This window comes from Oncorhynchus nerka, linkage group LG6 (assembly GCF_034236695.1).
Source record: "Oncorhynchus nerka isolate Pitt River linkage group LG6, Oner_Uvic_2.0, whole genome shotgun sequence".
Lineage (NCBI taxonomy): Eukaryota > Metazoa > Chordata > Actinopteri > Salmoniformes > Salmonidae > Oncorhynchus > Oncorhynchus nerka.
The window spans coordinates 53,218,140-53,230,492 of record NC_088401.1 but is presented as its reverse complement, the minus strand read 5'-3'; the positions used below and the strand labels follow the sequence as shown (position 1 = coordinate 53,230,492).

General features: G+C 42.0%; 1 protein-coding gene across 3 annotated transcripts in view; it reads left to right on the top strand.

Moving 5' to 3' along the window:
• The window catches only part of LOC115130626 (rho guanine nucleotide exchange factor 6-like), a 31,808-nt gene extending 21,187 nt beyond the window's left edge, over positions 1 to 10,621 (top strand). For 2 of the 3 annotated variants that reach the window (XM_029661955.2, XM_029661957.2), the window contains exons 16-22: positions 6 to 194; positions 1,119 to 1,139; positions 2,008 to 2,101; positions 2,951 to 3,037; positions 6,323 to 6,419; positions 6,804 to 6,858; positions 7,077 to 10,621. In XM_029661955.2, the coding sequence (XP_029517815.1) occupies positions 6 to 194; positions 1,119 to 1,139; positions 2,008 to 2,101; positions 2,951 to 3,037; positions 6,323 to 6,419; positions 6,804 to 6,858; positions 7,077 to 7,199 (666 nt within the window). In that variant the 3' untranslated portion in view covers positions 7,200 to 10,621. The remainder of the gene's footprint in view (positions 1 to 5; positions 195 to 1,118; positions 1,140 to 2,007; positions 2,102 to 2,950; positions 3,038 to 6,322; positions 6,420 to 6,803; positions 6,859 to 7,076) is intronic. The other variant, XM_029661956.2, reaches the window with a different exon arrangement.
• Positions 10,622 to 12,353: the final 1,732 nt, after the last annotated feature.

Below are 12,353 nucleotides of genomic sequence, written 5' to 3'. Positions count from 1 at the left end.
TATAGAACGAGGGGGGGAAACCGCTCAGTATGGTGGGCACTCCCACTCACCAGTCGCACCTGCCCATCTTCATCACCCCCAGCCAGGGCAACCGGGGACCACTGGAGCCCCCCAAGACCACCAAACCCTGGTCCCTGAGCTGCCTGCGTCCTGCCCCGCCCCTCAAGCCCTCTGCTGCACTGGGCTACAAGGAGGTAGGCCAACCCAGATTTATAGTCCATCTATCTCTGGGTTCTTCACTCTTGATTCTGGAGAGCTGCAGTGTGCGCAGCTCTCTAGCCCAGCATTAACCCTCCAGATTGTTCTTATCGAGGTCTGGAAGAATAGTTGATTACTTGAATCAGGATGTTGTGCTGGGCTAGGACAAACTCCTGCATGCGCTAAGTTTCTTCAGGAGCTGGCGTACAGAACACTGCTTTACGTCTCTCAGTAACTTGACTCTAATAGGACTATGGAAAATCCCTCTGGGATATAGCTCTGTTTGTGTGGGCAGAGCGCTTAGCAGATGAGTAGGCAAACGGTGCTCCCGGAAGCTATAGGATGACCATGTAGTGGGGGCGGGGGGGTGTATTCCTGTTAAGTAACCACGTTAGTTCTGGTAAATACTTGTGTTTGACCTGGTGGTCGGCTGCACTAGATACAGCTGTGGTCATTGTGAGATGAGGGTGAGCTAGAATGATCAGGTGTTAATGTTCTCTCTAGTTCATTCAATTTCCATTTTTTTTTAGCCAGAATAGTCCTTTTTAAAAATGGCTATAGTTTTGTGAGTCCTGACATCCATAACAAAAAAAAATAACAAAAAAAAAAGCAGACAAACGATGTTACATACACGCAATAACCAAAAATGGGTTATGTGTGGTAGTTCATCACTGAGAATTACGCACCATGCTCTCTGCCCCCAGGGTTAAAGCAGCTAATAACGGGGACTCCTTCTCTACCCTTTTGTATAATGCATCCATCTCCCCTTTAACTCTCTCCCCTACCATGTTATATTTTCATCACTGTTTTCTTCACACTACAGGATGGGGGGGGGGCACTGAAATGTTCACTGTTAATCTACTTCTATCAACATTCTCAAAGAAAATTCTCTCTCTCTCTCTCCAAACTGGCTTCTATAGAGAATGTCTTATATATTGAAGGTAAGGCTAGATCTATCTCTCTCTTACTGTGTGGATATGTGTGTGTGTGTGCTTGTGTGCGCCCTTGTGCTAAAGTGGCAACCCATTGCTCTGTTTTCCTCTTCCTCTGCTGTAAGCTTTTGGTTTCCTGTGTTCTCTGCTGCCTTGTCTGTCTTTTATCCCCCGTAGTCACCCAAAACCTCTGGCAGACGGTCTACCTGAGATCTCTATCTGTTTTCTAGGTAACAACAAAGCCCGATTTCTAGGTAACAGAAAGCCATACTTGTACAAGTGGAATTTGGCGCAGAAACACTCATTCCCTTTCCAGGTTTTAAAATAGAATCGTTTACAAATAGACTACAAATGAAAGGATTACATTGATTTATTCATCGTTTCAATTAGGATCTTCATCTTTGGCTCATGAATGGTGAAGGATATCCATTTTAGCTGCCATGATGACATCATAGACCACACAGTTTGCTCCAAGTGTGTGACGTGTGTGCTGGAAATCACATAATTAATGACTCAGAGAAGACGATTTATTTTTATTTTTTAAGTGAACTGTTTAAAATGACACCAGGGTCATGTTCATTAGCCACCAAAAGGAAGAAACCTGACAGAGAGGGAGTGACTACTTAGACTTGTTCAATAAGAAACACCAATTGTCTTTTCATGTTGCGTGTCCTACTGAACATGACCCAGGTTTCTTTGGTTATTACCCTCCCATGCTTATGCAATATGTAAGACTTTGTCGACCTTGTTTGTTTTTGTCCATGGTGGCAATGTGTGTTACTGTAGGCTTGCAGTTACCGTGGTCCTTTTCCCCTGGCTTGACAACATTTGTCACTGTGTACTCTACCCTGCTAACACTTCTCCCCGACTCCTACAGGACTCCGGTAAAAGTCCGAGGCCCATTAAGAAGTTCCTCCCGAAACGCAAAACGGAACGAAAACCTTCCGACGATGAGTTCCTCCTGCGGAAAAGTAGGTTTGATCATTACACACTATTATGTATAATTTCCTAGTGTCCAAATGTGTTGCCACCAAGGAAAGCACAGATTCACACTGTGTGACAAATTCCACCCGCCGCCTAACCAATGACCAATTTCTAGCTCTGTGAATCAACACAATGTAATTCTCTGCATATTAGCTCAAACGTGTATCTCACGTGGTTGATGGTAACTCGCAGTCTGTGCGCCTTCTCAAGGTGAGTGAGTCAGTTACTCATCAAACACATCCAGCTGCTTCTTATTAGTGTTTAAAGTTGAACTTGTACCCAAATAATGTTGTTGACTTGTCCTATACTCGTATTTGTGGCCAAAGTGTAAATTAGAGGGGGGGGGGTGGGGACACCACCTTGTATCTCAAACAGACTGTTTCAAAAATGATTTTTCTTTCCTCGTTTAACATGACGGTTGGTTCGTTGGCTGAGCTGGCCAATCAGCTGTTTACTAGTTGTCATTAATATATTTTTTTATGACCGGCATTAACAAAACTGTTGTTGGGGTACGCCCACACCGTTCCAACACAGAAAAGCTGCTTTATAATATTCTTAATTGCCATTTCTTGGAAGGAAAACTATTTTTCTCATGTTATAATGAAATAAAGGTCATATTTCATAGACATCTGGAAACACTGGACTGTTACTTTAAATTGCATGGAACGATGAGAGGGAAATGGACCATCGGTAGCATAAACCCATAGAGATGCTGCAGCTAAATCTGTTGGACCTGACTGTCAGTGGAATGTTGATGGTTTGAATATAAAGTTAGTTGTTGTGGTTCAGAAGCCGCCTGACCCATTGTTTTTCCCCTGCGTGCCTTTGATTGACAGGTACAGCTGCTCTGGAGGAGGATGCACAGATTCTGAAGGTGATCGAGTCCTACTGCACAGGGGCCAGCCTGCATCAGAACAACACGGGTGAGACGAAGGATAGTGTGTGTGTTCGTATTCGAGCACACGCCACCGCGTTTGTATGTGTCTGTGTGATTGTCTGTTTTCAACCTGTCAATCAAAAATATATATAGTTGAAGTCGGAAGTTTACATACACGTGGGTTGGAGTCATTAAAACTAGTTTTTCAACCACTCCACAAATTTCTTGTTAACAAACCTATAGTTTTGGCAAGTCGGTTAGGACATCTACTTTGTGCATGACACAAGTAATTTTTATAACATTTGTTTACAGACAGATTATTTCACTTATAATTCACTGAATCACAATTCCAGTGGGTCAGAAGTTTAAATGCACTAAGTTGACTGTGCCTTTATACAGCTTGGAAAATTCCAGAAAATGATGTCATGGTTTTAGAAGCTTCTAATAGGCTAATTGACATAATTTGAGTCAATTGGAAGTGTACCTGCAGATGTATTTCAAGGCATACCTTCAAACTCAGTGCCTCTTTGCTTGACATCATGGGAAAACAAAAGAAATCAGCCAAAATAATTGTAGACCTCCACAAGTCTGGTTCAGGCGTTTGGAAATTGCTCCCAAGGATGAAGGCACCACTTTCATCTGTACAAACAATAGTATGAACGTATAAACACCATGGGACCACGGAGCCGTCATACTGCTCAGGAAGGAGACTCATTCGGTCTCCAAGAGATGAACGTACTTTGGTGCGAAAAGTGCAAATCAATCCCAGAACAACAGCAACGGACTTTGTGAAGATGTTGGAGGAAACGGATACAAAAGTATCTATATCCACAGTAAAACTAGTCCTATATCGACATAAACTGAAAGGCCGCTCAGCAAGGAAGAAGCCACTGCTCCAAAATCGCAATAAAAAAGCCAAACTACGGTTTGCAGCTGCACATGGAGACAAAGATCGTACTTTTTGTAGAAATGTCCTCTGGTCTGATGAAACAAAAATAGAACTGTTTGGCCATAATGACCATCGTTATGTTTGGAGGAAAAAGGGGGAAGCTTGCAAGCCGAAGAACACCATCCCAACCATGAAGCACTGGGGTGGCAGCATCATTAGGTGGGGGTGCTTTGCTGCAGGAGGGACTGGTGCACACCACAAAATAGATGCCATCATGAGGTAGGAAATGTATATGGATATATTGTAGCAACATCTCTAGACATCAGTCAGTAAGTTAAAGCTTGGTCGCAAATGGGTCTTCCAAATGGACAATGACCCAAGCATACTTCCAAAGTTGTGGCAAAATGGCTTAAGGACAACAAAGTCAAGGTATTGAAGTGGCCAACACAAATCCCTCCCTGACCTCAATCCTAAATAAATTTTGTGGGCAGAACTGAAATGCTTGTGTGAGCAAGGAGGCCTACAAACCTGACTCAGTTACACCAGCACTGTCAGGAGGAATGGGCCAAAATTCACCCAACTTATTGTGGGAAGCGTGTGGAAGGCTACCCAAAACGTTTGACCCAAGTTAAACAATTTGAAGACAATGCTACCAATTACTAATTGAGTGTATGTAAACTTCTGATCCACTGAGAATGTCATGAAATAAATAAAAGCTGAATTAAATCATTCTCTCTACTGTTATTCTGACATTTCACATTCTTAAAATAAAGTGATCATCCTAACTGACCTAAGATGGGGAATTTTTACTTCGATTAAATGTCAGGATTTGTTAAACTGATTTTAAATGTATTTGGCTAAGGTGTATGTAAACTTCCGACTTCAACTGTATATATATTTGTCACATGCGCCGAATACAACCGGTGTCGACCTTACTGTGAAATGCTGACTTACAAGCCCTTAACTCTATTTATTGAACTGCATTGTTGGTTAAGAAAATATTTACCTAAATACATTTAAGTAAAACATAATAAAATAACGAGTTTATGTACAGGGGGTGCTGGTACAGAGTCGACGTGTTGGGGGTACAGGTTAGTCGAGGTAATTTGTACATGTAGGTAGGGGGGTAAAGTGACTGCATAGATAATAAACAGCGAGCAGCAGCTGTGTAAAAACAAATGGCGTGTTAATGTAAATAGTCTGGGGGGCCATTTGATTAATTGTTCAGCATTATTATAGCTTGGGGGTAGAAGCTGTTAAGGAGCCTTTTGGACATAGACTTGGTGCTCTGGTACCGCTTGTCGTAAAGTAGCAGAGAAGTCTATGACCTGGGTGACTGGAGTTTTTGACAATAGTTTATAGGTCCTGGATGGTAGGAAACTTGGCCCCAGTGATGTATTGGGCCGTTTGAACTACCCTCCAGCACCTTACGGTTGGATGCCGAGCAGTTTCCATACCAGGCGATGATACAACCGGTCAGAATGCTCTCGATGGTGCAGCTGTATAATTTTTTGAGGATCTGGGGACCCATGCCAAATCTCTCTTGAGAGAGAAAAGGCGTTGTCGGGCCCTCTTCGCGACTGTCTTGATGTGTTTGGACCGTGATAGTTTGTTGGTGATATGGACACCAAGGACCTGCTCCACTACAGGACCCGCTCCACTACAGCCCCGTCGATGTGAATGGGGGTGTGTTTGGCCCTCCTTTTCCTGTGTTTCACGATCAGCTCCTTTGTCTTGCTCATGTTGAGGGAAAGGTTGTTGTCCTGGTACCACACTGCCAGGTCTCTGACCTCCTCCCTATAGGCTGTCTCATCGTTGTCGGTGATCAGGCCTACCACTGTTGTCGTCAGCAAACTTAATGATGGTGTTGGAGTCGTGCTTGGCCACGCAGTCGTAGATGTACAGGCGAGGACTAAGCACGCACCCCTAAGGGGCCCACGTGTTAAAGATCAGCATGGCAGATGTGTTGTTCCCTACCCTTGTCACCTGGGGGGCGGCCCATCATGGAAGTTCAGGATCCAGTTGCAGAGGGAGGTCAGGGAGAGGTTGAAAACGTCAGTGAAGACACTTCCCAGTTGGTCTGCGCATGCTCTGATTACACATCCTGGTAATCCATCTGGCCTCGCGGCCTTGTGAATGTTGACCTGTTTAAAGGTCTTGCTCATATCGGCTACGTAGAGCATGATCACACAGTCGTCCAGAACAGCTGGTGCACTCATGCATGTTTCAGTAACTTGCCTCGAAGCGAGCATAAAAGGCATTTAGCTAGTTTGGTAGGCTCGCGTAATACGTGTGTGTGTTATACAGACGACATAGTTTTCTTCAACACGTCCAAGATGTGTGTGTGTACCACACCTTTTAATGGCCCATAGATAGACATGGCAATGACAAAGGCTTACTCGTGTGTGTGTGTGTGTGTGTGTGTGTTGTGTGTATCTGCAGCGGTGAGGAAAGATTCTGTCCCTCAGGTCCTGCTGCCGGAGGAAGAGAAGATGGTGGAAGAGATGAAGAACAACGGTCAGACCATCATAGAGGAGAAGTAAGACTGCCATCACTCAGGAGAATAGACTTTGATTAGGCCATTACATTACTGTGCACATGCATCCGCAGTTAGTTATTGTTCAGCCGGACGTTTCAACACGTCTAATCCGAAGCTTTTTCACGGATACTGTAGGACACTAGTATTTTATTTATCAGTTCAAATGAAAAAATGTATGTCTTTACATGATGACCTGGAAGTGTTGGCAAAACAGGGGTTTTGTCTTGAACGTTGAATAGCAAGAAATTGGGACTTTAATATTTGTGAAATTGTTATGTTCAACTACCTCGACCACTCATTCCAAAGCCATATTATACATATTGTAACATGACTAATATGCTATTGTCCGGCTTTTCTGTTAACCTTTTGTTTCTTGACTTGCAGGAGTCTGGTTGATGCGGTGTACGCTTTAAAGGATGAGGTCCATGAATTAAAGAAGGTAAAATAACTGTTGATCTAAAACTCACTCTGACACATTTAAAGTCTGACAAGCCATTTTGTTCAGGAGTGTCGGTGTTGTGGTTTATGTGGGCGCGTGCTTGTCTATCTGCAGGTACATGTTTTGTGATTGTGGGTTCCTGCTTGTAGGTGTGTGTGAATGCGTGTGTTCTCACGTCTTTGCGGAGTTTCAATGGATATTTGTGTATGTCTCGCCAGGAGAGTAAGTGGATCAAGCAATGTCTGGAGGATGAGCAGAAGTCTCGTAAGGAGCTGGAGAGAGTGGTCAGGAAGCTGGCCAAGCAGAAGAACGACTGTGCCTGGGAGGATGGAGACCACTGAACAACCCCACACACCTATCCATTTACCTATCCTGCATATATGTGTGTGTGTGTGAGTAAGTGAGCAGTGTGTGACTGTGTGCAGTGTGTCCATGCTTCCATCTCTACAACACAGAAGGGTTGGATTAATTTAGCTGGACTCTGGTTGGAACAACTCGCTGTTCTGATGCTTGGCCTCACATGCTGAACTATTCATTATCTGTCTTCCTAATCCAACCCTGTTGGAGGATTTTCAAGTCATAACCATGGGTCTTACTCAAGCACCCGGAAAAGCTAACTGAGACCAATGGGAGGGGAATAACCAGAATTGAACATTCTGATTGGTTGCATCCCTTCTGCTGCCACTGTAATTGGTCAACACTGATGGAACCATTTTGGACAAAGGATAAATAACTAGTACTGCAGTGTCACCAGCTGCATCGCCACTCTGGACTACTGTGTCTACATTTCAATAGGAAATTTAATGGGTGAAGAGAAGCCTTCTTTAGGTACAATGGGTGTTTTCTTGCATGCACTTGTTTCAGCGGGAGAGCGACTCGTTCCACCATAACTAGGGCTCATCTGTCCCACTCTACATCTGTTACAGCATTGTTTGGCGTTTGTTTGGTGTTGAGGACACCCCCGCAGCCTCGTGGGGAAAGAGAGAAGCTTGCATCGAGTTTCAGTGAACACGATTGGCATTTTGCGATTGCACATTCTAGACGTGAGACTCTGCATCTCCGAGATATTTTGTAGGCTTTAGCTTTTCATTTCAGATAGGTGAGACCTTTCCATAGACTATCAAAACGGTCTTCTAGCTCATGGAGAGTGGATTTCAATACTGTTCCAAGCTGGTATTAATTTTTATCGAAAAAGGTCCTTGACTGTGTACCTTACAATCTGCATGGGTGTACAGTGTTTCTAAGATAGTATTACGCATTAGACATGCTAATCAATATATAGTCCAAAGCTATCAGGGATATAGATATTTATAAACTGGGTGGTCCGAGCCCTGAAGTGCTGATTGGCTAACAGCCGTGGTATATCAGACCGTATATCACAGGTATGAGAACTTTTATTTTTACTGCTCTAAATACGTTGGTAGTCAGTTTATAATCGCAATAAGGCACATTTGGGGTTTGTGGTATATGGCCAATATACCACGGCTAAGGGCTGTATCAAGGCACTCCGCGTTGCGTCGTGCTAAGAACAGCCATTAGCCGTGGTATATTGGCCATACACCCCATCCCCTCGTGCCTTATTTCTTAAAGTGTATTGTGTATAGAATACACACATACTTTCTTACCGAGACAATTTACAAATAACAATTCAATACATGTACTAATAATTCATAGCTTTGCTTTATTCTGGGGTTAAATAATATATATTGCTTATTTATTTTCCATTAAAACATTTAATTGTGTAGAAAAGTGTATGTATATGGTACTGGGAACCCACTTGGGGCGGTCATTATGGGTTTCTGCCTTTTTTAAAACTGGGCTGGAATTCAATCCAACCCGCACTGCAGAAAACCACCTCTACAGAATGTTAACCTTGTTCTGGTGCCAAGGGGGAAAAGTTTAAGTGGTCTTATTTATTGGACATTGTCCATTGGGGAAGACAAAACAACTCAGTTTGATTTTTAGAATTTGGTACAACAGGAACATTCTTATTTGTTATTTGTATGTAGTAGGCTATGTCCCACATTTTGAGTTTGGTATAAATTCCAAGAAAGTGTCATTACATTTAACATCAGTGTTCTGGGCCTGTATTCACAAAGCATCATAGAGTAGGAGTGCTGATCTATAATCAAGCCCCTCCTGTCCATATGATCACTTTTAATTATGGTCTAAAAAGGAATAAATGATCCTAGATCAGCACTTCTGTTCTCAGACACTTTAGGAATACCGTCCCTCGTCTCATAGTCATTATTATGCTTCCTTCCCATATTGGAACTATTCCAGGCAGAGGGAAATATGTCCCCACTTTGATTGTGTTGTTGGAGAGTGTATAGAGTGAGTCAGTGTGAGTAGTGTAGGAGAAGAAGTGATCAAGTGCCTCCTGATCCACTTTACGAGGAGGGATAAATTAAGTGACAGGGATTAAATGGGTTTTCTAGCAAATTGCCCAGGTTGGTTTTTATGTCATGTTTTCACATTTCAATGCGTTTTATGGCACTGGTTAGATGCTCATGGGGAGAGGTAAGGGTATTATAACAATTCAGTGTGGATTCGGGCTTTGGTGCCTTATGTCAGGGATTTCCTAACTCTGTCCTAGCCCCCCCCCCCCTGAGCACGACACAGCTAATTCAAATAACCATTTGATTATTTGAATCCGCTATGTAGTGCTAGGGCAAAAACCAGGGGGGGCCCCAGGACCGAGTTTGGGAATCCCTGCCTTATGTCAAGGCCTTAGGTGAGAAATGATTCATTGCAATCACAGTACTTCATCCCAGGGTTATATGTAGTGCATACACTGTAACACCTGATGCCAACCTCCTACTGCACTGCAGAGCAGTGCACTAAGTGACTGCTTCAGTTTGACTGTTTTACTTTACAGCAGGGTTCCCCAACTGGCGGTTATTTTGGCCCCCCAAGTATTTTTTTTATTTGTTATTATTAGAGTTTTTGTTGTTGGACATAAGACTGTAATAACAGCATGAAATCAGCACCAATTGATAAACATTTCAGATATCTGTTCCCAAGTATTCTCACGCATAATAGAGACCTGTGATTGTATACAATGGTAAGGTTTTAAATGATGTTTTAGTCAAATATTATATCTGTTTGGGCTTCTTGTGGTCAACTTGCAGTCGAAACATTATTTGTAAGTAAGTTCAGGCCCCCCAACCAGACACTCAAGAAAAAGAATCAGCCCGTGGCTGCTTTACAGTGTCACTCTGAAACGGTCAGTTGGGCAATGTAGACCCAGGATGCATGAAGAAATCATTTGCAGTGATGACTCCTCCTTTGCCCCTTAACCAAAAAGGGCCTATCTCAGCAGTGCGTTCTCTCTAGTCATGATGGATAGCAGCATACTGGAACACACTGTTGTGTTCAGGTCCCACTGTCAATGTCAGCTCAGTTCTGCATGTTTTGTCACCTGTACAAATGTCCTTCAGTATCATTTGTTCATGTTTTATTGCTAAGATTATTATTATTACATCAATATTTGTATTGAATAGTTTTCATACAGCGTTTTATAATGTTTAATGCCTGAAAGCCTAAGTGAGCACTTGGAGAGATATAACCTATCCCATCCTTCTCATCGAGACCTGTCAGACTGCTCCACGTCTATCGTTTAAAAAAGTTATTCTATGCAAAAGTATGACTGTTAGAAGTATTGTAAGTCTTTCTTTTCTTTCTTTTTTTGTAGCGGCTGCATACTTTCATGTTATGCTTTCAGTATGCTCATTATTTTAATAAAAATTTAACGCAAACCATAGTTTTATTAACAGTATTCATTCATGTTGTGAAAGTCCATTGGTAAGCCTATTCCACTACAGGGATCATCAACTGGCGGCTGATTTTTATTTGGCCACCTAAAGTTTGCTGATAACTTTATTTTAAATGTAAAAGTATATATACATACATACATACATACATACATACATACATACATACAGTTGAAGTTTACAAAAGCCTAAGCCAAATATTTTTTAACTCTGTTTTTCACAATTCCTGACATTTCATCTTAGTAAAAATTCCCTGTCTTAGGTCAGTTAGGATCACCACTTTATTTTAAAGAATGTGAAATGTCAGAATAATAGTAGAGTGATTTATTTAAGCTTTTATTTATTTCATGACATTCTCAGTGGATCAGAAGTTTACATACACTCAATTAGTAATTGGTAGCATTGTCTTCAAATTGTTTAACTTGGGTCAAATGTTTCGGATAGCCTTCCACAAGCTTCCCACAATAGGTTGGGTGAATTTTGTCCCATTCCCCCTGACAGAGCTGGTGTAACTGAGTCAGGTTTGTAGGCCTCCTTGCTCACACACGCTTTTTCAGTTCTGCCCACAAATGTTCTATAGGATTGACGTCAGGGCTTTGATGGCTACTCCAATACCTTGACTTGGTCATTAAGCCATTTTTCCACAACTTTGGAAGTATGCTTGGGGTCATTGTCCATTTGGAAGACTCATTTGCGACCAAGCTTTAACTTCCCGACTGATGTCTTGAGATGTTGCTACAAAATATCCTACCTCATGATGTCATATATTTTGTGAAGTGCACTAGTCCCTCCTGCAGCAAAGCACCCCCACAACATGATGCTGCCACCCCCGTGCTTCACAGTTGGGATGATGTTCTTCATCTTGCAAGCCTCCCCCTTTTTCCTCCAAACATAACAATGGTCGTTATGGCCAAACAGTTATTTTTGTTTCATCAGACCAGAGGACATTTAGCCAAAAAGTACGATCTTTGTCCCCATGTGCAGTTACAAACCATAGTCTGGCTTTTTTTAAACGTGGGTTTGGAGCAGTGGCTTCTTCCTTGCTGAGCGGCCTTTAAGTTTGTCGATATAAGACTCGTTTTACTGTGGATATAGATACTTATCTACCTGTTTCCTCCAGCATCTTCACAAGGTCATTTTCTGTTGTTCTCTGATTTATTTGCACTTTTCGTACCAAAGAACGTTGGAAACAAAGGTTTCTGTACCAAATATTAAGTTCTGCTTTTCTGATGTATCAAATACTTATGTCATGCAATAAAATGCTAATTAATTACTTAATCATACAATGGGATTTTCTGGATTTTTTTTTTGATTCCGTCTCTCACAGTTGAAGTGTACCTATGATAAAAAATTACAGACCTCTACATGCTTTGTAAGTAGGAAAACCTGTGAAATCGGCAGTGTATCAAATACTTGTTCTCCCCACTGTATATATGTGTGTATGTATATGTTTGTGTGTGTGTGTGTGTGTGTATATATATATATATATATATACACACACACACACAGTCGTATGAAAAAGTTTGGGCACCCCTGCCTGACAATTTCCAGGATTTCCATTTATAAATAATTGGGTGTTTAGATCAGCAATTTCATTTTGATCTATCAAATAACTGATGGACACAGTAATATTTCAGTGGTGAAATGAGGTTTATTGGATTAACAGAAAATGTGCAAAAATTAGACAGGGGCATAAATTTGGGCACCTCAATAGAAAAATCA